This window comes from Oryctolagus cuniculus, chromosome 17 (genome assembly GCF_964237555.1).
Source record: "Oryctolagus cuniculus chromosome 17, mOryCun1.1, whole genome shotgun sequence".
Taxonomy (NCBI): Eukaryota; Metazoa; Chordata; class Mammalia; order Lagomorpha; family Leporidae; genus Oryctolagus; species Oryctolagus cuniculus.
This window is the reverse complement of record NC_091448.1, coordinates 52665408-52691640: the sequence shown is the minus strand read 5'-3', so window position 1 is coordinate 52691640 and position 26233 is coordinate 52665408. Positions and strand designations below refer to the sequence as shown.

The 26233-nt window shown below is 55.0% G+C and overlaps 3 protein-coding genes, 5 non-coding genes and 1 pseudogene across 12 annotated transcripts; 5 read left to right on the top strand and 4 right to left on the bottom strand.

The window, feature by feature from the left end:
- Window positions 1-158: 158 nt before the first annotated feature.
- AURKB (aurora kinase B) lies at window positions 159-4496 on the top strand. Of its 2 annotated transcripts, none has more exons than XM_070060052.1 (9): window positions 159-243; window positions 531-603; window positions 1981-2083; window positions 2187-2238; window positions 2405-2596; window positions 2722-2860; window positions 2970-3118; window positions 3880-4054; window positions 4184-4496. In XM_070060052.1, the coding sequence occupies exons 2-9, from the start codon at window positions 556-558 to the stop codon at window positions 4355-4357; spliced, it is 1032 nt and encodes a 343-aa protein (XP_069916153.1). In that variant the 5' UTR covers window positions 159-243; window positions 531-555; the 3' UTR covers window positions 4358-4496. The 2 variants fall into 2 exon arrangements, with proteins under 2 accessions (XP_069916153.1, XP_008268971.2); XM_008270749.4 differs by having other exon boundaries at window positions 508-603.
- Window positions 4497-12181: 7685 nt separating this feature from the next.
- BORCS6 (BLOC-1 related complex subunit 6) lies at window positions 12182-13915 on the top strand. Its single transcript, XM_008270754.3, has one exon. The coding sequence runs from the start codon at window positions 12272-12274 to the stop codon at window positions 13307-13309; it is 1038 nt and encodes a 345-aa protein (XP_008268976.3). The 5' UTR covers window positions 12182-12271; the 3' UTR covers window positions 13310-13915.
- Window positions 13916-14617: 702 nt separating this feature from the next.
- TRNAI-AAU (transfer RNA isoleucine (anticodon AAU)) lies at window positions 14618-14691 on the bottom strand. Its single transcript has one exon. It is a non-coding gene; the product is annotated as a tRNA-Ile (tRNA).
- Window positions 14692-15109: 418 nt separating this feature from the next.
- Window positions 15110-15183, bottom strand: TRNAT-AGU (transfer RNA threonine (anticodon AGU)). The gene has a single exon. It is a non-coding gene; the product is annotated as a tRNA-Thr (tRNA).
- Window positions 15184-15405: 222 nt separating this feature from the next.
- TRNAS-GCU (transfer RNA serine (anticodon GCU)) lies at window positions 15406-15487 on the bottom strand. Its single transcript has one exon. It is a non-coding gene; the product is annotated as a tRNA-Ser (tRNA).
- Window positions 15488-15921: 434 nt separating this feature from the next.
- TRNAW-CCA (transfer RNA tryptophan (anticodon CCA)) lies at window positions 15922-15993 on the bottom strand. Its single transcript has one exon. It is a non-coding gene; the product is annotated as a tRNA-Trp (tRNA).
- Window positions 15994-20468: 4475 nt separating this feature from the next.
- Window positions 20469-21249, top strand: LOC108178526 (enhancer of rudimentary homolog pseudogene; annotated as a pseudogene).
- Window positions 21250-21606: 357 nt separating this feature from the next.
- Window positions 21607-25561, top strand: TMEM107 (transmembrane protein 107). 4 transcript variants are annotated; one of them, XM_070060050.1, is made up of 6 exons: window positions 21607-21836; window positions 22058-23518; window positions 23634-23696; window positions 23793-23893; window positions 24463-24546; window positions 24780-25561. In XM_070060050.1, exons 2-6 carry the CDS (start codon window positions 23432-23434, stop codon window positions 24847-24849), a joined length of 405 nt encoding a protein of 134 aa, XP_069916151.1. In that variant the 5' UTR covers window positions 21607-21836; window positions 22058-23431; the 3' UTR covers window positions 24850-25561. The 4 variants fall into 4 exon arrangements, with proteins under 4 accessions (XP_069916151.1, XP_069916150.1, XP_008268977.2 ...); XM_070060049.1 differs by having other exon boundaries at window positions 21612-21836; window positions 24463-24567; XM_008270755.4 differs by having other exon boundaries at window positions 21620-21836; window positions 23634-23701; window positions 24471-24546.
- On the top strand, window positions 25423-25557 carry LOC127489528 (U8 small nucleolar RNA). Its single transcript, XR_007917445.2, has one exon. It is a non-coding gene; the product is annotated as a U8 small nucleolar RNA (small nucleolar RNA).
- Window positions 25562-26233: the final 672 nt, after the last annotated feature.

Here is a 26233-nt window from a genome sequence, read left to right as displayed (position 1 = left end):
GAAGAGAAAGCAAAAACTCCTCTCCCCGGGTCACCGGGGGAACTTTTCCCAAACCGGAACGGAGTCGGCGGCGGCTCGCCTTCCGCGGTTCCCATTGGGTCCCCTTGGCTACGTCATAGGTGAGAGATCCAATGAGAATTGGGCGAGGGTGGCGCCGGCAGCCAATGGGGCCAGAGCGGGAGATTTGAAAGCGCCTCGGCGGAGGCGCTGCCCGGCAGGTTCGGTAGTTCCCGGCGGCCTCAGGTGAGCCGGCCTCCGTTCGCGGGCCTCGGCCCGGTGCGGCCAGGGGCTCAGGCGGATCGCGGGGCTCCTGAGCGCTCAGGGGTGGAGAGAGAGGGTCCTGGAAGGGGGCTGGGCGGGTCCCGGCGCCGGGGCTGCGGGACGAGCGTCCGGGGTGTGGCCAGCCCTCTCGCCAGCCCGGACGGCGCTTCTGGCTGGATCCATCCGATCCCACCGCTGGTTTTTTTTTTTTTTTTTTTTTTTTTAATTCCCCTTTCTGCTTCTCAGGACTCTTTCCCTTCTCCGCCCAGGCGCCCTCCCCGCTACCCCGTGAGGATGGCCCAGAAGGAGAACGCCTACCCCTGGCCCTACAGCCGACCCACGGTAAGGCCACCCCGCCCCGCGGGACGCGCTGGACCACCCCCTCGGCACCGCCTGCCCCCTTATGCCCTAAGCGTGTTTTGTTCCACTTGGCCATGCGTCGATCACTGTTGGGAAGCAGGTTTTCAGGGCCCCCGGAGCCGCCTCCTTCCGGCTGAACTTGTGCCGTCTATTGGTGAGGCTTTGGTTCTGGTCTGGTGGTGGAGGGTCCATGTCTCCCCTGTGCGCCGGCTGCCTCCCTCGCGGAGCACTGAGCGAGGCCATTAAGAGCGGGTCTGAATGAGCCGCCATTGTCACTGCCAAAAGGAAGAAGTCTGTCCTGAAGTGGCATTGGCTGCCTCCCTGGCCTCATCTAAGCTCTAATCGGCTGAGCTTGCCAGTGTGCTGACGCTGTGGGGTTGGTTGACCAGGCCCTCACCTGGCCCCTGGTGTGAGGGTTGGGGGAGCCGGTGCGGTGTCATGGACAGGACTACACAGACTAGACAGTCATGCCTGAGACGGTGGCACAGGCCAGGGCCAAGGAGGTGAAATGTTAGGTGTTGGGGAGGAGTCCCCTGTTTTTGGCCCACTTGGGTTATTATTATTATTTTTTAAGGATTTATTTATTTATTTGAAAGATACAGAGAGAGAGAGTTCTTCCATCCGCTGGTTCACTCCTCAAATGCTCGTGACAGGCAGAGCTGGGCCAGGCCGGAGCCAGGAGCTTCCTCTGGGTCTCCCACACCGGTGCAGGGGCCCAAGCACTTGGGCCATCCTCCACTGCTTTCCCAGATGTATGAGTAGGGAGCTGGATGGGAAGTGGAGGGCCCATATGGGATGCTGGCACTGCAGGTGGCTTTACCCGCTGCACCAGTGCCGCCCCCTGCCCCACCTCTAGGCAGAGTGGACAGTAAGAGAGAGAGAGAGAGACAGAGAGAAAGGTCTTCCTTTTGCCTTTGGTTCACCCTCCAATGGCCGCCACGGCCGGCACGCTGTGGCCGGTGCACCGCGCTGATCCGAAGCCAGGAGCCAGGTGCTTCTCCTGGTCTCCCGTGGGGTGCAGGGCCCAAGCACTTGGGCCATCCTCCACTGCACTCCCTGGCCACAGCAGAGAGCTGGCCTGGAAGAGGCGCAACCGGGACAGAATCCGGCGCCCTGACCGGGACTAGAACCTGGTGTGCCGGCGCCGCAGGCAGAGGATTAATAACCCATTTTAACATGAGACTCTGAACAGAGTCTTGGGGCTGGAGGCCAAAACTGTCGTATCAGGGTTTTTCTCAGCACTGGGGGTGGACAGCACGTGGGAAGCTGTTTAGGCAGGAGCAGAAAAGCTGCTCGCGGCACATTCCAGCCGGGTCCCTGGGACAAAGGCGCCCTGGCGCTCCGCCTTCTCCTCCTTAGCCTCAGTCTGGCCTGAACACTCTGCCTCAGAGAATCCTGCGGAAGGAGGCTGCCACCCCCTCTGCCCTTGTCCTCATGAACCGCTCCAACGCCCCGCCCACAGGCAAGTGGCCCAGGAGGGAAAGCAGGGACTGGGGAGCTGGAGTCTACGGGACGGGTAGGGAGGATGTCCCAGCAGGGTCTCACCTCTCCCGCTCTCTCCTTAGCTGTCCTTGGGCAGAAGGGGATGGAGAACAGCAGTGGGGCACCCAACTTCACGTGAGTGCTCCCAGCCTGGAGGTGGCCAGCGGGAAGGGACGGCCTGGGACCGGCAGAAGTGGGGGAGCCGCGGTGGAGGTGGGGGGGCTGAGGGAGTGGGGAGAAAGCAGACTCCTGGGCTGCCCGGCAGGCCGGCGCTGAGCTGTGTCCCCCACTTGCTGAGCAGGCGGCCCTTCACCATCGACGACTTCGAGATCGGCCGTCCTCTGGGCAAAGGCAAATTTGGAAACGTGTACTTGGCCCGGGAGAAGAAGAGCCATTTCATCGTGGCACTCAAGGTCCTCTTCAAGTCTCAGATCGAGAAAGAGGGTGTGGAGCACCAGCTGCGCAGGGAGATCGAGATCCAGGCGCACCTGCAGTACGCCCCCGCCCCGGGAGTCCAGACTGTGGCCCCTGAGAGCTGGGTCCAGTTCCCCAGCCTGGGCCCTATCATCTTCCCTTTATGCCCGGATGTGGCCTGAGGCCTCCTGTCTCCTGCTGCAGGCATCCCAACATTCTGCGTCTCTACAACTATTTCTACGACCGGAGGAGAATCTACCTGATCCTGGAGTACGCCCCGCGCGGCGAGCTGTACAAGGAGCTGCAGAAAAGCCGCACTTTTGACGAGCAGCGAACAGCCACGGTCGGGGCGGGTGGGCACCTGGGACCCCGGCTGGGGGCTTGAGGCTGGGGGCACGCTGCCTGTGGCCGCGGGGCTGTCCTTGTCTGACTGCCTGTCCCCGCCCTCCCAGATCATGGAGGAGCTGGCAGATGCCCTGCGCTACTGCCACGAGAAGAAAGTGATTCACAGGGACATCAAGCCGGAGAACCTGCTCCTGGGGCTGCAGGGGGAGCTGAAGATCGCGGATTTCGGCTGGTCTGTGCACGCGCCCTCCCTGCGGTACGTGGCGCTGGGAAGCCGGCCCTGGCAGGCGGCACCTCTGGGCAATCCCGGTAGGAAAGTAGGAGACGCATAGTTCTGACCCCAGGTGCTTCCCACCCTTCTTTTTTTTTTTTTTTTTTTTTTTTTTACGGGCAGGGTGGACAGTGAGAGACAGAGAGAAAGGTCTTCCTTTGCCGTTGGTTCACCCTCCAATGGCCGCCGCGGCCGGCACGCTGCAGCCGGTGCACCGCGCTGATCCGAAGCCAGGAGCCCAGTACTTCTGGTCTCCCATGGGGTGCAGGGCCCAAGCACTTGGGCCATCCTCCACTGTACTCCCTGGCCACAGCAGAGAGCTAGCCTGGAAGAGGGGCAACCGGGACAGAATCTGGCACCCCGACCGGGACTAGAACCCGGATGTGCCGGCGTCACAGGCGGAGGATAAGCCTAGTGAGCCGCGGCGCCGGCCCACCCTTCATTTCTAATGCCAGTGGAGAAGCACCCCGAGCTACTTAAGCAGAACCCGCTTGGCGGGCATGAGAGAGGCCTCCAGGGTTTCTTCCCCACGTCAGCACTGCCCTCCTGCCTTATCTGTTTTAGTCCCCCAGTGGAAGTACTGGGGGGCAATGTGGAGGCCACCGGCCCACCCCATCCCCAGAGGCGTGACCTGGATGGAGCACTCCCCTGCTGCCTCCCAGGGTCTCTTGGCTGCCTGGGGGGGAGAGGGTGGATGAGCATGGTTGCCTGGTCCCAGGACCCCTGGCATGCCCTTCATCCCACAGGAGGAAGACGATGTGTGGCACCCTAGACTACCTGCCCCCCGAGATGATTGAGGGGCGCACGCACAATGAGAAGGTGGACTTGTGGTGCATCGGGGTGCTCTGCTACGAGCTGCTGGTGGGGAACCCGCCCTTTGAGAGCGCATCACACAACGAGACATACCGGCGCATCGTCAAGGTGGGTCACGCTGCCGGCGCTCCAGGCTGCAGAGGCCAGGGGCTGGGGAGGGCAGGGTTGGACGCGCGGGTCTTTGTGGCCACTGGGGTGGAACACAGGCGGTTTCTGCTCCTTTCTCCCCTCCTGCAGGTGGACCTGAAGTTCCCCGCCTCTGTGCCCGCGGGGGCCCAGGACCTTATCTCCAAGCTGCTCAGGCACAACCCCTCCGATCGGCTGACCTTGGCCCAGGTCTCAGCCCACCCTTGGGTCCGGGCCCACTCTCGCCGGGTGCTGCCTCCCTCGGCCATGCAGTCTGTCGCCTGATGGACCCTGTCATTCACTCAGTGTTGTGTGTGTGTGTGTGTGTGTGTGTGTGTTTGTGTGTGTAGGGGGAAGGAGGGAGTCTGGCCTGTTCCCTTATCTGTCTTCTACCTCCTTTTTAATAAAAGCCGAGGCTTTTGTACATTGAGTGTAGATGTCTCTGGGTGGAGGCGACGGTTCCCTGTGGGTAGGAGAGGTTGCCTGCCCCAGCTGGTGCAAGGGATACTGGGTCACTTCCCCCGGTAAGAGCTCGCCCTCCCAGATCCCAGCCACCGTCACCCCCCCGGCCATTTCTTTCCCCTGCTCAGACTCAGAGCCCCAGAGCCTGGGGGTGTTGGGAGACCTCAGATGCCCTCACTGTGCTCAAACACCACCCACCTCTCCCGCCAGTCGATTGTCTGACCTCTGGTTTTTCTCTCTCCTGGTTATTCTGTTCCCCTTTGCCCACCGACCTAGGAGTGACTGAACGTGGCTATGCCCTAGAAGTTGTTCGTTTTACTCCTCTGGCCAAGATGGAAGGGGAGGGGACGGACGAGCAGTGATGGGGTCTTGTTACTGATGTTAGGTCTCACTGTTACGTATGATGCTTGCTGGCCTTGATGGATATTTTTTTTAAGATTTTTAAAAAATATTTTTGAAAGAGTACAGAGAGAGAGAGAAGATCTTCCATCTGCTGGCTCACTCCCCAGATGGCCACAGCGACCAGGGCTGGGCCAGGCTGCAGCCAGCAGTGTCTGTCTCCCATGTGGGTGGTAGGGGCCCAAATATTTGGGCTGTCTTCCATTGCCTTTCCCAAGCATCTGGATCAGACAGAAGTGGAACATCCAGGACACAAGCCAGTGTCCATATGGGCTGCCAGCATCACAGGGGGAGGTTTTACCTGCTACGCACACCAGCCTCTGGCCGATCTCCTTTATCAGGTTAAGGGAGGCCTATTCTTGTCCTAGGTTGTTTTTTTTTCCCCGCCTATTTTATATCACGCATGGGCATTGATTTTTATCAGATGCATTTTTATTCAGTGGGTGAGTACATTAATGCATGTCCTTATACGAGGTGTATCTCAGTCATGCATGTGGTGGCTCCAAACTTGTTTATTCTCTCACAGTTCTGAAGCCATAAACTTTTATTTATATATTCAAGAAGCAGACATACAGAATTCTCATCATCTGCTGATTCACTCCCCAAAAGCCCACAGCAGCAAGGTCTAGGCCAGCTTAGCTCCTTGGGAGCACAATCCAGGTCTCCTTTGTGGGTGGCAAAGGCCCAGTCATTAGAGCCATCACTGCTGTCCCCCAAGGTCCACATTAACAGGAAGCTGGAGTCAGGAGCAGGAGTCAAGCCCAGGCAACGTGGGACACAGGCATCTTCACCCATGAGCCAAACGCCTGCACACCAAGGTTTATTTAAAAACAAAATACTATGGGCCGACACTGTGGCTTAGCAGGTAAAGCTGCCACCTGCAGTGCCGGCATCCCATATGGGCACCAGTTTGAGTCCCAGCTGCTCCACTTTTGATCCAGCTCTCTGCTGTGGCCTGGAAAGCAGGAGAAGATGGCCCAAGTCCTTAGGCCCCTGCACCTACATGGGAGACCTGGAAGAAGCTCCTGTCTCCTGGCTTCAGATCAACACAGCTCCAGCCATTGTGGCCATTTGAGGAGTGAACCAATGGGTGGAAGACCTCTCTCTCTCTTTCTCTCTCTCTCTCTCTCTGCCTTTCTGTAAATCTGCCTTTCAAATAAATAAATAAATCTTTAAAAGAAAAAAAAAAAAAACTCCCCACAAAATTCTAAATTTTAAAATGCTATTTATACTTTGTCTTATTCTACAATGTACTTAAAGCGGTTTACAAAATATATAAATTACATAAATGAGAAGTGGCTGGGGTGGGCATGACACAGCAGTTAGATCACCACTTGTGATATCCGCCCCATGTCAGGGTGCCTGGGTCCAGGTACTCCCCCTCTGACCCAGCTTCCATCTAAAGCCCGCCCTGGGAGGAAGCCGACCATGGTCAAGTACTTGGGTCCCTGTGTCTCATGTGGGAGACCTGGCTGGGGCTCCACACCCCTGGCTTCAGCTGACCCAACCCTGGCTGTTACAGACATTTGGGGAGTGAACTAGCAGATGGAAGATCTTTCTGTCCCTCTACCTCTCAAATAAGATGAAAGTAAATAAATACATTTTTTATTGGGAATACTTTTCACCAGTGAATATTAGGTATGGTAAATAGATACCTTAAAAGATGCCCGGTGTTGCCAGTCAGCAGGGAGTGCAGATCAGAACCAGATCAGGAGATGTGACAACACACCTACTGAAACGACTAAGTAAATAAGCATAACCATACCTGACAATGCCAGGTGAACGCGCGGCGGGTACGGCCACCTTACAGCCACCTGGGGAATCGGTTTTACAGTTTTCTTCCAAAACTGCACACAAGGCATCTTGTCAGGAGACACAAAGTGTCTGTTAGTTAGCTTGGGGTGTTACCAAATAATCAGCCTCCAGCAGGAACGCTCCGAGGAGGCTTGTACTCTGTGTGACAGTAAGGGAGACAGTGGGAAGGCCGAGTTCCCTAAAGAAACTGCCTCCCTGGGAAGCCCTGGGCCGGGGCTCCCACAGCGGGGGCTGGGGCTGGAGCAGGTCCAGGATACAGCAAGAGGTCCTTCCTGCACAACTTCCTTGGAAAATGAGAATTCCTCTGCCATTCAAAGGAACACACTGAGAGGCACCAGGGGACCTCAAAAGTGGTCATGGAAAAAAAATGAAAAGTTTATTTTGGTGCAAAATCACCCTGAAGTGCCCAGGTACACCGCCAATGTATTGTCCTTCTGCATTTGGTCTTTTAACATCAAGCGGTTTCTCCGTGTTGAAGTTTTCCAGTTCTTTGTTGTCTGTTTATTATCTTGTGGCTTTGTGCTGTCCGCATTTGCTCTTATTTTAAAACACCTTCATTACGGAGAGTTTATGAAAACACATTCTACCTCTGTCTTCTCGCAGGACTCTTCATGCGGAATGCGCACTGAAATGTAATTTACATGAATGTAAGGAATGAATAATTGTTTTCTGTTTGGGATTTGGTCTTGTTCGCGGAGGCTGCTCTCTGACACATGCAACATTCATATAATTGGACTCAAAAATGCCATCACTGTCTGCAAGCACTAAACTCTCGTGCAGGAAGTACAAAATCCACCACAAACATGCCTGCATTCCCGGGGCCGCGGGCATCGCAGCAACAGTCACCCCTGTCCCCGCAGAGAATATAGGTGCACACAGGCCTTTTTGATCAAATGATGTTTTTACAACACATGGAAAAGAACATTGCAAAGCTCCACTGCCGACAGAGGTAACATAACCAAGAGTGCAGGGTATAGGCAACCGCGGGAGGAGGCCTGGGAACTTGAACTCCCTGGAGCTTCTTTTTCCAGGACACTTTGATTGTAAAGTTGCACTCAGAGGTTGGGGGTGGGGGGCAGACCACCACAGACAGGGAGCCCCTCTCCAGCTGCAAGAAATGGGTTGGAATGAACTTTTGTAATAGGCAATTCTCCACTTAGGGGAGGGCGGAGGGCGGTGCCACCATTTTCTGAACATACAGTCCATGATGCGTGTTGCTTACATGTATGAGCAGGAGGTCTCTTCCCTCTGTTGCTGTTATCTCACACATGCCCCTGACCCCGGCTGTAAAAGCACTGGCAAATTGTCAAGCCAGAGAGGCAGGGTTTTTTTTTAGGGAGCTGTAGGGTCCTTCTGTCTCCTTTTCTCCTCACAAGTAAATGAAAGCTCTCTTCTAAGCAGCTCGCACTTGAGGATTGTTCGGTGGCACCAAGCAGAGGGAGCCCCTATCCCTTAACAATAAACAAACAGGAGTACAGTTTGTCTACTCCCCAAGCTAGGTTATTGCTCTTTCAATTCGGAGGCTACTTTGGGTCAAGTTCAGAGGCTGGATTAAGCCAAAGTTCTGTTGGTTCAGCATTAGGAAACTTCTTATTTCCTTTGTATTTTTTCCCCAACATTTTGAAACATAAAGACAAGGCTGGCATTGTGGCCCAGTGAGCTAAGCTGCTGCCTGCAGCACCGGCATCCCAGCATCCCATAGTGGAGCCAGTTCAAGTCTCCAGCTGCTCCACTTCTGTTCCAGCTCCCTGCTAATGCACCTGTGAAGGCAGCAGAAGATGGCCCAAGTGCTTGGGCCCCTGCTATCCCCGAGCGAGACCCAGGTGGAGCTCTAGGCTCCTGGTTTCAGCCTGGACCAAACCTGGCCATTGCAGCCATTTAGGGAGTGAACCAGGATATATATATATATATATATATATATATATATATATATATATGATTCTAAAAGCATAAATGGGCATTGTGGGACAACAGGTTAAGCTGCCACTTGGGACCCAGGCATCACATATGGGTAAGCTTGGGATGGAGTCCTGCCTCCACTTCTGATCCATCTTCCTACTAAGGTACATCCTGGGAGGTAGCAGGTCCTCACTCCCTGCCACACACACGCAAGACTTGACTGGAGTTTCTGGCTCCTGGCTTTGGCCTGGCCCAGCCTTGGCTGTTGCAGATATGTGGGAAGTGAACCACCAGATGGAGGTTCACTCTCTGTCTTATCTCTCTTTCCAATTGAAAGAAAAAGATGTAAACAGCATTCTTAGCTCTCAGGCCTTATAGGAAACCAGGCAGGGAGCTGTATCTGGCCCGTGGGTCACGCTTTCTTGGCTGTGCTGCGGTAGCCACAGCGGCCGCCCCCATCGCCTCTCCTGGCTCTCCCCTGTGGAGTTGCAGCCACCGGAGGATGGAGGGAACCCATCCATCTCTAGCTCCAAGAGGAGCATCCCTGTTTCAGCCTGATCACTTAATTGTTTTAACATTTATTATTTTGGGTTTTAATGAACATAATAATTGTATATATTTATGGGACATGGTGTGTACAATTTGGTACATGCATATAATGCAGGGTTATTAAATGAAAATAATGAGCATTTGCAGCTTAAACGTGTCATTTTTTGGTGTTGGGAAACTTGAAACTCTTCTAGATCTTTATAGGATATACAGTGAACTGTGGCGAACTAGTCACTCTGCTGTACATAGAACAGAGCCAGGACAAATTCTGCTGCGGACCATGGCGGAGCCTCCATCTCGTGTGAGAAAGCTGCGGGTGCTGGCATCTCGTACTGGTAGTGCGAGGTGGGCTCTGCCTACGCGGTGGGAGGGTCCTCAGACACTGGGATACGGATCCTGGGCGGCCAAAAAAAAAAAAAACAGATGCTGAAATGAGGATTCGCAAGAGAAAGGTAAATGGCATTAATCACCACTGGGCCTCCATGGGGAAGCCCACTCGGGATCAAGAGACCCCCCACAGACAGAAGCCAGGCCTTTGCTGACAGCCAAAGACCCCGTAATCTCCAAAGTCCACTCAGTCTGAAGACCGTTATTGCACGAAACAGTTGATTCCGCTGCTGTCTTTGCTGGTTGCACACTTGTGCTCTGCCATATATGATGGAATGCAGGCGTCAGGGTGTATTTTCAGGACTCTGGGTGCAAGTGACAGAAACACATCCTGAATACATTTAAGCCAAAAAAGAGGGGGAATTAACAGCTTTGGTCGCTTACTTAGTAATTACTTAATGAACAGCGCCATCACTGGGGACACAGATGAGAACAACAGACGGGAAGCTCTGGTCTCAGAGAGCTCACATCACCCACGATCGACATGTCACAGCCAGGGCTTCGGACAAAAGTCAGGGACTTGCTTGGGAAAGTGGCTGTACTTTTTTAAAATGTGCTTTTCCTTTTTTATTTGAGAGATAGTGAAACATAGAGGGTCAGACAGATGTCCCAGCTGCTGGCTCGCTCCCCAAGCACCCACAAGGGTTACGGCTGCAGCCAGTAGCAAGGAACTCAATGTAGGTCTCCCATAAGGCACCAATTTCTTGAGTCACCACCACCATTGCTTCCTAGGGTCTGCACGGGCAGAAAGCTGGAACCGGGAGCTAGATCCAGTTATCAAACCCAAGCACTGTTACATGGGATGTGAGATTCTTAGAGATGTCTTAGCTGCCAGGTCAAATGCTGGCTTCCCCCTGACCCCACCCCATGGGGTTGGCGCTGGTAAAGCTACAGCCAAGTTCTGGGGCCTTGTACTGCCCCTGCCCTGAGTGTTGTGCCAGTCTGCAGTCAGAAGGATGAAGTATTCAGATTGGCCAGCTTGGGTAAAGGAGGTTGTCACCTCATCAACAGCTCACAGAGTGGGCCTGTGGGGGGTGGGGACAGGAGGGTCCCCTATACCAGGAGATGTTGGGTAGCGGAACATTCGTCCACGACAACCTTCAAGATGCATCTGCAATGTGTGCACGCGCCCAATTCTGTCGCTATCACGTGAGGGTGCCATCCCCGGGCACCTGTCCTCCGTCTACACTGTCATCTATGACGGCAGTAATCCCAGCACCAGTTCCCTCCCATCACTCTCTTCCTATTTTCAAGGGAAGGTCTCCTGTGTTCTAAGGAATATCACCCAGCCCAAAATATATGGCATTTTACTTTTTTAAGAGCAGAGAAATGTCTAGGGTTTTATCAAGCTGTGGGTGACTATAAGATACAACTTCAGGCCTGGTCAACAAGCAAGATACTATCAACAGGGTGGACTGGCCAGGACCCTGGCAGCCATGCGTGTGTACGCATGCACACACACACACACGCACACACACGTGCTCATGCTGGAAGTCTGGGGAGCTGCACTTTGAAATGCTGGCTTGCCTGACCTCTATCCTAATAAGAACAGCCAAGAAGAGTTAACACATTTTCTATTAAATACTGATATCTCAGGGCTTTGGCTATATTTTTGCAACAAACAACCCTTTCGTTGTTTGCTGTGCCTTTGCGCTTAGGAGAAATCTCCACTCCCTAACACGAACTACAAGGCCCTCACCATGTCGCCCCTGCCTGCTTCTTTAACCACTGGCTTGAAATCCTCCCCACCCAGGGGTCGCCTCTCCTTGCTCTCCAGTTCCTCGGGTCCATCAGGGTTGTCCCTGAACCTCTGGCAGCCCTGAAAGATGGCTGACCCTTTGCGGCTCTTTTTCAGTTAAACGTCTTCTCATCAAAGATGCCTTGCCTGACCCTTTAACCACCTAGTGTCTGCCCAGTCATTCGTAATCACAACTCTTCGCGTCCTGTTCCATGCTTATCAAAAGTTGGGGTCATTTCACGTGCTGGAGATTACATCTCGTGGCAAGAAGTACACACATCGTCCTCCAGCGAGAGAGATGTTGTGCGCGGAGGCATCAGGACACCGAGTACAGAAAACTCCTAGGTCCGTGAGTCGCGGTGGGCAGTTTAACGGCCAGTTCTGTCAACAAGAGACGATGGAACGATGCCCTTAGGCTCTGTTGAGAATGCGGGTTTCATCTGTCTTGGTCAACTGCGTGCAGTTCAACCCTGAACGTCCAAGCTGGAGATTTATATGTATTATAATATATAATTATATATATACATAATTTCCATCCCATCTAGGAACCTCAAGCCTGGACCCCACTTGGTGTGTTTGCTCCGCAATCTTTGTGGGCGGTACGGTTCTGGGTGGAAAGACTCCGAGCCCCGCCCCCGCGAGACTCGCGTATTTCGGGACCTGGGCCTTTAAGATCTGCCCCCTCCACTTTCTGGGAGGGCGGGGCGGCGAGCGCAGCTGTCACCACCTTCTCCCCAGCCTGCCGGCTCTCACGTGTGCCGGGCTGTTCAATAACAGCTCTTCTTCCGGGACTTCCTGGTCACCTCAACCAATCAGCGCATTCTTCCTGTCCTTACCATTGTCAGCCCGCCGCCAATCGGCGCGCCTCTACCAACGCCCCTTAAAGGCGCCGCCGCTGCCTAAGCAGCCCGGCCGGACCAATTAGGAGGTTCCGGCCCCCCACCTGCAGTATGGAGTCGTCTCGGGGGCGGCCCGGGCCCGAGACGGACCTCCTGGCTTTGCCGGTCCAGCAGGCCGCGATCTTCCGCGGCGGACCGGGCCGAACGCCCTCCGAGCCGCCCTCAGGCCTTTGGGTGCCCGGGGAGGAAGAGGCCGAGAGCAGAGCGGGCTCGAGTCGCCACCCCAGGGCGTCCCCTAAGACTTCGAGCTGCGGCGGTGTGGTCCACCGGCCGGAACGCGAGGCTCGGCAGGACGAGCCCGGCCCCCGAGGGTCGCCGACTGGGCCCGAGTGCGACCCGCCCCTGCCCTCCCGGCACAGGGACCCTGAGCGTCCCCAGGACGAGCCCGCATCCGACAAGGTCTGCCGTCGGGGGAGCCTGGGAGACGGCGGGATGGATGTGGAGCAGCCGCCGCCGGAGGAAGACCGCGACGAGGAGGCGGAGGCGGCGGCTGGCAGGGCGGGCCGCTCGTTCTCTAGCCGCCTGCAGGACAGCCGCAGCCTGGACGGGCTGAGCGGAGCGTGCGGCGGCGGCGCGGAGTGCGCCGCGGGAGGCGGACGCCGCGCCACCATCTCCAGTCCCCTGGAGCTCGAGGGCACCGTCAGCCGCCACGGCGACCTCACCCACTTCGTCGCCAACAATCTGCAGCTCAAGATCCGTCTGAGCGGCGCCCCTCCGCCCCCGCCCCCAGCCCCTGCGCGGCCCTGCCCAGCGCCCGCACCTACTCCCGCCATCCCGCCCATCGACCCCGACGTGCTGCGGGATCTGGAGCGGCTGAGTCGGGAGCTGGGCGGCCGGGTGGACCGTCTGCTCCGCGGGCTGGGTGGGGCGGTGCAGGAGCTGACGGCTCTGAGCGTCGGCTGCATCCAGACCTACCGCGACGCCGTGGACTCGTTGGGCGAAGCCGTGGACATGAGCATCAAGGGCATGTACACCCTGCTGGCGCGCTGCGAGGAGCTGGAGAGGGCGCTGCAGCCCGTGCAGGGGCTGGCGCGCCAAGTGCGGGATATCCGACGCACTCTGGAGGTGCTCGAGGCCCTGTGCAAGTGACCACAAGGCCTGGACCCTAAGGACTTTCCAAGGAGCTCCGGCGGGAACTGCCTGCGGAGGGGAGGCCCGGGAGCTGGTGGCCCCTCCAGATGCGCGCGCGCGCGCGCTGAGCCTCGGGCAGGTGTTCATGGGGAAGCTCTCACGGTTCTTCTCTGCTTCTGTAGCTACCCTGTCCGTCCCTACCCCCCGTCCTCAGCCAGGGCGGCATCCCTGGGAACCCAGGGCATTAGGTCTCTGAAGGGGGAGGGAACATGACTCCCACTTGTGATCAGGAGAAGGGAGGGGAGGCGGCCCCAGCCCCCGCTGCGGTCACCCTGAATCCGGTGGCCGCATCTCAGGTGCCGGGGGCTGTGGGAGCTCCAGTGGTACCTTGGATGCACACCTGCCCTCTGGCCCCCCTACCCTACCATTTCCCCAGCCGGAACCCCGGGTGGAACTCGGAGGGATGCTTTGCACGGCGGCGGAGGGGCTGAGGTGGGAGGCATCTCACTGCTCTCAGGGTTCAGGTAGAATTGTTGCTGGTTTTGAGGCCCACCTGTTGTGCAGTGTTTGGATCAGTTTGGGCTTTCTGAGTTTTTGTGGAATTAAAAGTGCTGCTGCTGCTAAGGCTGAGCCTGTGTTTGTGCGGGTTGCAGGGATCCAGGGGCCAAAGAAATGCAAAGGAGTATGGGCCTGGTTCTCGGGGCGGGTGCTGGGGGGGGGGGGGGTCTCAGGCTAGATGCGGGAGAGTACGGTCCCCGCTGTCGGCAGATCCGAGGGGAAATGTGAGATAAGGAGCATCACACACAGGGGCCTAGGGCCCAGTGAAAGCAGAGGTAAGCGAGGGTCTCTGGGGGAGGAAGAGAAGGGCTTGTCTTCTCCCGCCCTGATTGTACACAGTGGCCTGGAAGAGACTGGGAACAGCTCCAACTCCATGCCTGACCCTTGCTGCTGATCTGCGCCGCATGTAACGGTCTGAGGCGCCTGTGTCCAAGCTCTCTACTGTCCACGCAGTAAGCTCAAGAGCTACATGTTGTGGTCCTGAGACTTAGAAACAAATCACACACCAACGGCAAAAGGAAGACCTTTCTCTCTGTCTCTCTCTCACTCACTGTCCACTCTGCCTGTCAAAAATAAAATAAAAACAAATCACACATCCGAGTTTTCTCTGAACTCCTCCGTAAGCCATGCCCACTTCGGACCGAATTCCAGCGTTTCTCTTTCGGTGTAAAATGCTTTGGGATTGGAAAGGTTGCTTTACTAATTTACTTCAAGTGCACGATTTGTAACTAAAAAACGATTAGAAGTAAGCTGAAAATTTAAGCCCACTGGCCCGTACGGGGATCGAACCCGCGACCTTGGCGTTATTAGCACCACGCTCTAACCAACTGAGCTAACCGGCCAGATGGCATTTGGCCTCAACAAAAAGATATATAAACTTATAAACTTATATCATTGCTCCGCCCTCTGAACCCTTAAGAGTAGAACTGCTTGGGAAACGTGAGTGTAAAAAAAAAAAAAAACAAAACAAAAAAAAAAACGAGAAATGGATTCGCTGAACACTTTCCACGAGTTAACAGCCAGGATTCGATACCGACAAGCACGGAAGCACAGATGATGTGACTGCAGGCAAATTCCGCGTGCCCGAGGGACAAACGCACGCCACGACCACGTCCACGTCCTCGTCCTCGTCCTCACGCACACACGGTCAATAGGGTAAAATGCCTGAGAGCCCGCGAGGCGGATTCGCGGAGTGGGGACGAATGCCACTGACAGCACCGGGGCTCTTCCCAGCCTTCGCAAAAGCGAGAACACCCGCGGAGGCACCGCTGGGATTCGAACCCAGGATCTCCTGTTTACTAGACAGGCGCTTTAACCAACTAAGCCACGGCGCCCGCTTGATGGGAAGTGGCGCCATGTTTCCTTGGCCCGGTCAGGTCCGGGGAGGAGGATGGCAAGCACGTGGTTTTTGTGGTCGTGCGGGAAAATGTGGTCGCAGAGGGCGGGGAGAGAAGCAAGACACGAACGGGACCGAAACGCAGTGAATCTGGCGGAGGAAAGAGAGATCCTCGCGTTGGGAATTACAAAACGGAAAGCGAGCGCTCACGACGGCGCGCCGACGAGGATGGGATTCGAACCCACGCGTGCAGAGCACAATGGATTAGCAGTCCATCGCCTTAACCACTCGGCCACCTCGTCCACACGTCCGCCTCACTCGTTCTTCTCTCAGGCACCTGAACTCTGCCCGCCGCCTGCGGCACGCGCCTCCATCGTCAGTCAGGGCCGCGCGCCCGGGGGAGCCCGCCCGGCCCCGTGAGGAGAACGCGCCGCGCCGGACCCAGCGCCTGGCCCTGAGGCGCGAGCGCCCGCCCCTCCTCCCTCTGGGCTGAGCCCTCCGGGCCCGCGATCCCGCAGGGTCTCGGTACTGGATCCGTCGCAGACGCCCCGCGAGGCCGGCGGGCTCTTCCGACGGGGGAGGCTTCGCGGTTTGGCGCCACAAGACCCCTCCTCTTTCCGGCCCTTGAGAAGGAGCTGCACGTTCTCCGTGCTCCGGCGGCAGCGCTGGCGCTGGACCCCCAGTTGAAATAAAGGGGAGCTAAATAAAAAAGCGATTGAGGAACCAGAAAAGGAAGTGACCCCGACGTGATTTGAACACGCAACCTTCTGATCTGGAGTCAGACGCGCTACCGTTGCGCCACGAGGTCGGCCGGCCAACGCGGGGGACAGGTCCATTCATGACTACTGCGGCCTGGGCGTGCTGCAGGGGTCCTAAGGACCCAGATGCGCGAAGGCTGAGGGTCTCCTGCGTGGCGGCAGGGGTGGGGTGGGGGCTGCGTTTGCCCACCTGTCCCGTGGGTCCAGCCGAGCTTGGAGGACGAGCCGGTAGAGGGCTTGGAGCTGGTCCCCGGGCGGGTCACAGAGGTCGCAGCCTCGCTGGGACGGCTCGCCCAGCACCGCGCTGCGGGACAGATATCGGCGGACCGTGGTGGAGCCAGGGTAGGGTCCAGGGGGCACCTGTGAGCGGCGGGACGTCGGCTCCCTGCTGTCCGCACGTTGCCATCGCGGGCGGCGCGCTCAGCGGGACCCCACGCACCGTCCCGGGCTCGGAGGATTCTGATTCAACCCCCCCGGGGGGAAGGACGCCCCTGACACCCTATTGATAGCCTCAAACGTTCTTGGGGTGATTCGCACAGATCTTAAATGCGTGCTTTGACAACCGCGTACTCCTGTGCGACTCACTCCTTGAAGACACAGGACGGCCGCATCACTCTAGAAAGTTCTCTCGTGTCCGCTCCCGAGGGACGCCCGCCCCTCTGTGCACGGCCGTAATTCCCATCGCCGTGGACGTTAGCGGTTTGTAAAGCTCCCCACGTGACACAGGGCTGGGCACTTGCAAGGAAGTCCACCTGCCGCCGGAAGAGGCCCCGGTGCTTCTAGAAGCTTGAGAGGGGCTCAGCCAGCCGGGGTGGAGGAATAAGCCATGGGGGATCCCACCATCTTCCAGGCCAGCCTGGAAGAGGCTCTCCTAAGGGTCCTCAGAACTCACTTCCCACTTCCGGCCCCCACATCCGGTCAGTTCCATTCTCCTTGGTGATTTTTCCAGCCGGCCCCTGCTCCCCATTCCCACTCCCACCCCCACACCTTCTCCTGCCAGATTATTTTTAAGACTCCTTTCTCACCTCCTTGCCTCCAGAGTCCGCAAAGAGAATAGTCTCTTTCAAAATGCAAACGTGATTCCACCAGGCCTTGGCTCAAAGTCAGACCTAATTTGTTGAGTGGATTCACAAGGTCAGACAGCAAGACCATTTGGCTCCGGGACAGTCCCTGAAAGCTTGGTCTCTGTCCCCGGTGCCGAATCAAAGTGACAAGGACAAGGCTGGAGGACAAAGGAAGGAGAAAGTTTAATCTCTGTGGACAGGGCCGGGAGCAGATTAGCAAACTCAAGCGCTACTGTACTGCTTAGTAAGAGCTGCAGGGGGGGGGGGGGGGGGCTGGCTTCACAGAAATGCGGGAGGGGCGGCCCATTTTGGGAGTAGCTGTGGTCAAGGCCAACACCGCTCAGCCAGCTACCGAGAATGCCACAGCAGACTGCCACGTAATCCTTGTGAAAGTGTGCAGGTGCGGAGAGTGCCGGGTTGTCTGTAAGAGCAAGTCCTAAGAGTTAAAGCGTTCCCACAGCATGGGCAAACAGAGAAGCCTGTGGCCTGGCCTTGAAGCCTAACATAACATATGCTTTGTGATGGCGGCCTGGAAGCCAGCGTTTGGCTGGACTCAGTGGGAGCAGACTTGTGCACTGTGGTGAAATCTGCCGCCTCGCATTTGATTTCGCCGATTTCGCCGAGAACCAAGCCCAGCCTTTTTCAGATCACCCTGTGCCTGGTTACAGAACCACGTTACCAGAGTTCACATACAGGCTTTGCGGCTTAACTGGTGGTGTAACTTGGACTGGTTTTTCAACCTCCCTGTGTCTCAGTGACCTCATCCCTGAAATGGCAAAGATGGTAACACATCACTATGGTATCTGTCTGCTACAGATCACAGGCTCGGAGCCTGGCCAGTGGTGATCACGGAGCAAGAATTTGTTCTTAGTAATAGTACTATTGGGTCCTTGCCTGATCTTCAGCCACTCCCCCCTCACCACTTGTGCACAATGGTCCCTTGTCTCTATGTCATTATCCCTGCTATTGCATGATAATTTTTCAAGTCCTTACATGCCACTCAAGGCTCACCGTCCTCCCCACTTCTGCAAGAAAAGGCCCTTTGTCTTCTCTAAGAGAGCACTGAGAATTTTACATTTTAAGGGCAAGGGTTTGGTCTAGAAGTTAGGGCACCCGTGTCCCCTATCTGGATTTGTGTCCTGGCTCCCAATTCTAGCTTACCGACAATGCAGAGCCTGGGGGGCAGTGGCGATGGCTCAAATAGTTGGGTCCCGGCCACTCACATGGGAGACCTGGATTGGGTTCCTGGCCCCTGGCATCAGCCTGGCCCAAATCCCAGGGCTCCCAGCTTTGGTCAGCACCATTAGAGATGTCTGAAACCAATGCAGTGGATGGGAACCCTTCTCTATAAATAAAACATGTTTAAAAGAGAGAAAATTGACATTTTGTTTCTTCGGGATGTCCTGTCCCTTTCTAGTAAGAAAGTAGGAAAAATGTATTCCTAGCACACAGCACAATTCCTGCAATGTGTGTTTCAGTAAGTATTTGTGAAGTTAAGGAAGGCTAGCTTTAGCAAGAGCAGGAAGTGGGCCACAGAGTGGCTTACAGAGGAAGGTTTGTGTGGGCACCTGAAGGACACGGGGTGAGGCGGATCATTTTGGTTGAAAGGGAAGTTGGCCCAGTGACTATGGTTACCGGGGACTAGGGACTCGATGTCTAGGCATAGAGTGGTCTGTGGCACTCTGTTGTTGACGCTTTCATTCATGCCCCTGGTTTCCACATTTTAGAAGCCATTAAGTAACCCTACTGCATGGCCCAATATGGCAGTCACTGGGTTGACTCTTCAATCTAGGGCTACCCGAATGAAACTTAATCTTAAAATCTCAGTCCCTCAGTCCCGCTAGCCTCATCTCAAGTGTTCTGGTGCCACATGGAGCTGGTGGGCTGCCACGGTGGACACAGACAATGTGCACTCTTTCCTTCCGTCATCACAGCAGAGGGTCTGGAGCGCAAAAGCTTAGTAGGCTGAGGGCTGGGTCCCGTGGCCTTCAAGGTTATTTTTTCTTCTCATTTGTTTTTCATTTTCAAGTTGCGGAGACCAACATTTAAGACCAGGATGAGAGGAAGTAACCCAAACAAGCAATCTGGAGGCACTGGACTTGGCTTCTCTCCAGGCTGTGGAAGCTGAGCTGGGCAGCACCGACCCCCTCTCTCACCTCCTCACCTCAAACACGTGGGCGTTGTTTCTACTGATCTCAAGGAACTTCCTGTCTGTGGTGTGCTGCTCCTCCTTGCAACACACACTCCATCCAGGGGGCCTTAAAGGGCTTGCATCCTGTGCCACCCCCACACCAACACAGAGGCTCTGCTAGGTGCTCAGGAAAACAGGAGGGTAAGTGAAGAAACAAACAAAAAGTATTTCAAGAGGAAAGAAGCAAGCAACAGTATTGAGTGCTGCTGAGGTGTGTTGTCATTGAAACCCCGTTGTCTAAGAGGTACAGGCGGAGAAACTGAGGCACAAGGTGATATATTTACCTGTTTGAGGTCTTAGAGCTTGTAACCCAGCCTGACTCAGGCATCTGAGCTCTTCACGGCCACACTAGTTCTTTAACTCTGTAATCACTTGATTGATGGCTTCGTTATTGTGTCTGTCTTAGGGAATATCTTAGCTCAGGCTGCTGTAACAACATGCTGCAGACCGGGTGGCTTAAACAGCAGACATTTCTGTCTCACAGTGGTGAAGGCTGGGAAGTACAAGATCAAGCTGCAGGCAGATGTGTTTCCTGGGGAGGCCTTGCTCCCTTCTCCCTGAGTGCTCACACTTGGAGAGACACATGTCTTCCTCAAGAGGGTCCTACCACCCTGACCTAATCTAAACCTAATCATCTCCCACCTCAAAATGCCGCCGCATGAAGGGTTAGGGCTTTAAAACCAGGGCATATCCAAAAGTTCATGGAAAATGGAACTAAAAGATACTTTGATACAAAAAAAATGGAATCCAGGGATAGTTTGTTTTACTATGCAATTTGCATAAACTGGTTTGGCATACTTTCGTGTATCTCATAAAGGTATAGAAATCATAATACATGAAGAACACTTGTAACTCAACAGTGAAAAGACAAACAATCCAATTAAACAAACAAACAAACAAAAAAAAAAAGAAGAAGAAGAAGAAGTTAAAGGGCCAGCTCTGTGGCACAGTGGGTTAAAGGCCCAGCCTGCAGCACTGGCAAACCATATGGGCGCCAGTTCAAGTCCTGACTCCACTTCTAATCCAGCTCCTTGCTAATGCACCTGGGAAAGCAGCGGAAGATGGCCCAAGTGCTTGGACCCATCACCCACAAGGGACACCTGGATGGAGTTCCCGGCTCCTGGTTTCGGCCTGGCCCAGCCCTGGCTGTTGTGGCCATCTGGGGGAGTTAACGAGTGGATGCAAGATCTTTCTCTGCCTCTTCCTCTCTGTAACTCCACTTTTCAAATAAAATAAATGCATCTTTTAAAAAAAGGTAGAATGAGAAGCTCGTGTGCGGCGGCGGTGTCGGCAGCGGCTGCAAAGAGAAGAGTTTGGCGCGATGTCTCATACCATTTTGCTGGTACAGCCTACCAAGAGGCCAGAAGGCAGAACTTATGCTGACTATGAATCTGTGAATGAATGCATGGAAGGTATTTGTAAAATGTATGAGGAACATCTGAAAAGAATGAATCCCAACAGTCCGTCTATCACATACGATATCAGTCAGTTGTTTGATTTTATTGATGATCTGGCAGACCTCAGCTGCCTTGTTTACCGGGCTGATACCCAGACATACCAGCCTTATAACAAAGACTGGATCAAAGAGAAGATCTATGTGCTCCTCCGCCGGCAGGCCCAACAGGCGGGAAAATAATGGAGTGGAAGCAGTAGGGGGATGGGGGTGGGCTTGGAACACAGGTGTGTACAGCGTGCTGTAGTGGGAGTTTTGTATTATAGTGATCCTGTTTCCACTTGGTACACTCTAGCCAGATTGAATGTATCAGATGAAGTGTGAGAATGTTGTTCAATCTGAAACCCCCATTGCCCCTTTTTTCTTTTCTTTTTCTTCCCTTTTTTTTTTTTTTTACTTAAACATTTTTATGAGGATTTAGATGGAATTTTTTTGTCAGTTAATGTTGGTTCCAGAGCTTCAGACTGTTGAGATCTGCTTTATAACAGTCACTGTACTAACCCTTAGAGATGGGGTGGGGGGTGGCTCAGTTTAGTTACATCCTCAAGGCAAACTCTTAGTGGAAAATAAATGTTCTTTAGTTATAAAAAAAAAAAAAGGTAGATTGAAATACACAAAAGATGTTAAAATCTATGTGGTCACCATGCTACTAAAAAGATCTAGTTGTGTTTGTAGGACACTACTGAACCGGGATTCTGAAAACTGGCAAATAATGGAAAAAAAAAAAAAGGACCCATTTATCCTGCCTTTCCTGTATGACTCGTATCTCATGGAAAATTCTTACTGATAAAAGAATTCTAGCTGGTAGATGCAGAAGAGGGCTCGAATTAGGCCATCCCCATTTTGCAATCGCTATTGAAATCATGCAGTTAGGCAATGAGGACCCGTGGTACCATTAGGTGAGAATGGATGAAGAATTTTATCACGGGTGGCTCAGCCTGACCGCACCCGAAGCCACCACTCAGACTTCAGCACCACAGACAGACAGACACACAGACAAGCAGGATTCCTGATGAGGTGAACAGAAAGTACAAACCATCCCTCGGGATGTGATCTTACCAGAAAACTGAATGACACATAGATCAACCATTAGACCTGACCATCAGTTTGCAGGAAACACAGTGCCAGGAGAGAATGAAATGACGCCACACGTGGCCCAGTATCTTCAGCAAGAAAAGAAGGAAGGTGAGGTGATGGGGAGGAGGGCAAACCCAAGATTAACAGAGATTTCAGACATGTCAGCCAAGTGGACTTTATTTGTACCCCAATGCACACGTGTGGGGTTGTGGTGGAGGGGAGGGGGCAACAAAGCTGACCACGTGCTGACAACTGTTGAGGCAGAGCAGTGGCCCTCCCAGGGGTTTGTTATACTGTTTCATTTTTACGTTGTGTTTGAAATTTCCTAGGATGCCAAAAAATGAAAAGTTTGCAAGTTCTTTTGTCACCAATTCAAATGCTGAGATACCGAATCCAGCCCTGGAGTGAGTGGCCACCTACGGGAGGACAGCTGGTCACCCGCAGCACAGCCCATGGCCACCAGCAGGCTCTAAAACCCAGGCAAGAAACGACTTTCTCTGAGGCAAGTTTCTATAAACCAAGGTTGTGGACAAGGACAAAGCAGACATAGGCTGCCCACTCCCTGTTCATGAGTCCACACCTAAGGACCTGAGAACTCGGTTTGTACTGTCTAGCCCGTCTCCTAGGCAGAACGCCTACTGAGCAGAATGCTCCAAACCTCCAGCTGTTGAACGCAAAATCCTTGGGTCACCTTGACTCTCCCTTTTCCTCACCCACCCACAGGCCCCGAGCCAGACCCTCTCCCCAATCCTTCTGCTTTGCTCCATCGTCTTTGCTTCACCCTGTCCTTTCTGGATACTTCTATGGCTTCCTCGTTAGTCTCTCCATATTGCAACCTGGGTCGTGGAGAATACGAATCTGACCACGTCGCGCCTGGTGGCTGCAAGGCCTGCCGCGACCACGCTCCACCTCCTTTTGGGCTGCCTACCACTAGGCTTTGCAGTGCAGGCTGACTTGAAGGCTGGGGTTACTCTCCTCAGAAGCGGGGAGGGAAGCCCCTTGGGTGTGCGCAAGCAGCAGGGGTCTTCCTGGAGCCCGTGCGGCCGGTACCTCGGAGACCCCGGAACCAGAGCTGAGCCTTGCGTCCCAGGCAGCTCCAAACCTCCTGTGCGGGACGCTTCGTCCACGCTCGCCCTGTCCAGTCCCGGCGGGGCCGTCCCTAGGCTGAGGCTGCCACCATCTTCTGCACTATGCAAATCCCTCACCGAACCCGGCAAAGATGTCTGGGGTGCTCCGACCACCAAGGGCTCCGTGACAACGGGCCTGCCGGACAAGGTAGGTCCAGTGAACGTTCCACGTTGGGCTCAGGGCACAAGGAAGCTACGAGGACGGAAAGGGAAGACCGCGTCTGAGCCTCCAACCTAAGACCGGCACGCCGGCCGCAGCAGTCCGCGAGCACCTCCTCCGCGGACAGGCCATTCCCGGCAATGCAGCCTGGGGCCGCGCCGCTCCGGACCTGAGCAGCCAGCGAACCCCCGGACGTAGTCCTCCGGTTAGGAGGCTGGCGGCCGCAGCGGGGTCCCCGAACACGGCGCACTTGCACGACGGCGGCTCGAGAATTTACGGCTCTCGCGAGATCTTCAGAACCCGAGGCGCACGGTCCGCGTACGCAGTTACCAAGGCAACGGGGCGGCCCCTGAGGCGCGCGAAGGCCGCGGGCCGGGAGAGGTTTCCCAGCGCCGCCGCCCGCGGCCCTGAGGAGCATGAGCCGGATCTCGGGGCTCGTGCCCTCCCGCTTCCTGACGCTGCTGGCGCATCTGGTGGTCGTCATCACCTTATTCTGGTCGCGGGTAAGACCCACGGCCGCCACTCCGCGTCGCCATCTCGCCGTGGTCGCCGCGCCCACCCCGCCCGGGGTCTCAGCCGGCCTCTCTCACTTCCTTTCCTTTTCTGCCCGCTCCCCAGGACAGCAACGTCCAGGCCTGCCTGCCCCTCCGATTCACCCCCGAGGAGTATGAGAAGCAGGACGTGCAGTGAGCTCTTGGGGGGGTGGGGGTTCGAAGGAAGAGGCGGTGGGAGTCCCGGAGGCCGGGGGTCCTGAGCCGCTCCCCTTCCTCTCTGCAGGCTGGTGGCCGCCCTCTCGGTCACCCTGGGCCTCTTTGCCGTGGAGCTGGCCGGCTTCCTCTCAGGAGTGTCCATGTTCAACAGCACCCAGAGCCTCATCTGTATCCTTTCTGCCCCCACGACCCGTTTCCAGCGCGACTCCCTTCAGCGACCCCCTTCCCCCCAGGAGCCCCGCCTCTGCTTAGGCAGTGCAGGGATTTGACACAATCCTCAAACAGTTGTGGATGCCGCTGTGCACCGGGCCCTGGAGGTAAATGGGGGTGAGGCGGAGGCAGACACACACACACACACACACACACCCCACTATCCTCTAGGAGGGGGTAAAAGAGCCAAGGATTGAGGGAGGCGCTTGACTCTCCAGTTGCGGGCCTCCTGGTGGAGAGTGATTCCAGCAGAGAGGATCAAGTCGCTGTCCGCATTCCTGTGGGGTCCATGGGGGCCTGCTCTGACCTCCCCTCGGGGGTGCAGGCTGGCCCCTCCATGTGGGGTGAGGGTAGCCTGGGGTCTCGGCAGTGCAGGCTCAGCGCAGGCCGCTACACGTGGGCCTGTTAAAATCAGAAGGCAGGGCTGCTGACTCCCGCCGTCGCACAAGGCCTGGGAGCTCCACCACTGGCCTGCCATAGCCCGTCGCTGTTGTGGCCCCAAGACTTTCCTTGACTCCTGTGTGTCGCCCACAAGCCATCGCAGCGCACTGTAGTGCATCTGTAGCCCTGTCGTTCTTCATATTCGAGCGCTGGGAGTGCACCACGTACTGGTACATTTTTGTGTTCTGCAGGTGCGGTTAGCACCCAGTCTTGGGGGGTGGGGAGGAAGGCTCGCCCCATCCAGCTCTTCCCTGAATGTTTGAGACACCAAGACCACATCCTGTGGTCCTTTGAAGTCCCCCCTCCAATCCCACCCTCTACACTTCGGGGCTGGGATGTCTGGTTTGGAGATTCGGGTATTTATGTTGGAAGGGGGCCTGACCCCACCACCTGCCTTCCACAGCGCCCTCCCAGCTGTCACTGAAGTGGCATTATTCATCGCCGTCTTTGGGCTGAAAAAGAAACCCTTCTGATCATCCTCACTGCAAGAACGTGGAGAACAGGGCTGGGGGAGCCAGAAGCTCCCGTTCCTGGCAGGACAGCGTCGCCGCGCCCCGGAAACTGCTTCTGGTGGAGGATGTCGGTGTTGGGATAATTGTCTGGGATAGCGTTTTAGTCAGTGCTTTGTAATAAATAAAATCTATTTTATAATAAGATCAAAATTTATACAATTTTCAGGGAACAGTTGAGTTGGCCAAACTACTGCAGAGACTGCTTTCCAGCCCATAGAACAACAGGGGTCGCTTCTATTTTGGGTATTACGGTAGAGTGCTGGCGGCAGGGATGGGCGGAGATATGTAAATAAGATTGTGTATGCTCAGAACTCACGAGCACGTGAGGGAGCAGAGCATTCTGGGAGGAGTTAGTTTATTCCTTTTTGGCAATCGAATGTAAGAAGTTTTTTTTTTAACGTTACAAATAAATGTCGAAATATGATTGAAATAATTCAAAGCAACTGGGTTTCTCCGACTAACGCGTTGCGTATTCACCCTAGGTCTTAGGGGCATCTGCTCCTCTGAATATGGAATGGCCGGGGCGGGCCGGTATCGTCAGGTGGGATAATCCTTACCTGTTCCTCCTTTTGGAGGGCAGATAGAACATGATGATTGGAGTTCGCATGATGCGTGATTAGCGTCTCTGCGTAATCAGGACTTGCAACACCCTGATTGCTCCTATCTGATTCTTCCTGACGATCACCTTCATCTTTTTGGTTTGTGCTAAATGATAGATGTGGATTGTGGGAGAGTTGTTTTGGCTTGGGGTACACTGGTTTGTGTTCTGGTAGATAGAAGTTTCATTTTTTCCTGAGAATGTTTTCCTGCCGGTACTGTGTTTTTCCGTGCGCCTGCGTGATTCCTGTCCCTGGTGGTCTACTTTCTCCCCTCGGCCCACATTGGAAGCCCTGGAGAAACTCTTCACAATTTTAGCTAACTGCCCTGAGCAGAGCACATCTTTTGATTTCCTGTGAAATGGTGGTTCCTATCAGCCACCCTGGGTGTCACAAGTGTTTTATTTAATGGTCCTGGCAAGAAGGGTGGACTCCTCTGGTGGGTACCCCACCTGAAAACCTGACGATGCACCCCTGTTCAGTCTTGTCTGATGAGACCACCTCCTGAAGAAAGCTGTTAAAACGCATTGACACAATAGGACACTGTACAGATAGGCGAGTTTACAAGAGTCTACAGTTCTGTCATATAAATATTCTCAGGGTTCTGTGTAAGCTGGGAAGGTTTCTCTGTAGGTTTTTTAACCCAGAGTGGTGGAGTCCAAGCTGTTCCAAATAACCGAAAAGCGTCTGGTGTTGCCTTTCAGGTGCTGCCTCACACACATAACCTTTCCTTCTGCCCCCTGGCACTG

What these genes read in the sequence shown, in the direction of transcription:
- AURKB (XM_070060052.1), top strand. Translation starts at nt 556, where the DNA reads ATGGCCCAGAAGGAGAACGCCTACCCCTGGCCCTACAGCCGACCCACG. An exon ending in GAGATCCAGGCGCACCTGCA is followed by an intron (nt 2,597 to 2,721) that starts GTACGCCCCCGC and finishes CTCCTGCTGCAG; the next exon opens with GCATCCCAACATTCTGCGTC. An exon ending in CATACCGGCGCATCGTCAAG is followed by an intron (nt 4,055 to 4,183) that starts GTGGGTCACGCT and finishes CCCCTCCTGCAG; the next exon opens with GTGGACCTGAAGTTCCCCGC.
- BORCS6 (XM_008270754.3), top strand. Translation starts at nt 12,272, where the DNA reads ATGGAGTCGTCTCGGGGGCGGCCCGGGCCCGAGACGGACCTCCTGGCT.
- TMEM107 (XM_070060049.1), top strand. Translation starts at nt 23,432, where the DNA reads ATGAGCCGGATCTCGGGGCTCGTGCCCTCCCGCTTCCTGACGCTGCTG. An exon ending in TCACCTTATTCTGGTCGCGG is followed by an intron (nt 23,519 to 23,633) that starts GTAAGACCCACG and finishes CCCGCTCCCCAG; the next exon opens with GACAGCAACGTCCAGGCCTG. An exon ending in CAGCACCCAGAGCCTCATCT is followed by an intron (nt 23,894 to 24,462) that starts GTATCCTTTCTG and finishes TCCTGTGTGTCG; the next exon opens with CCCACAAGCCATCGCAGCGC.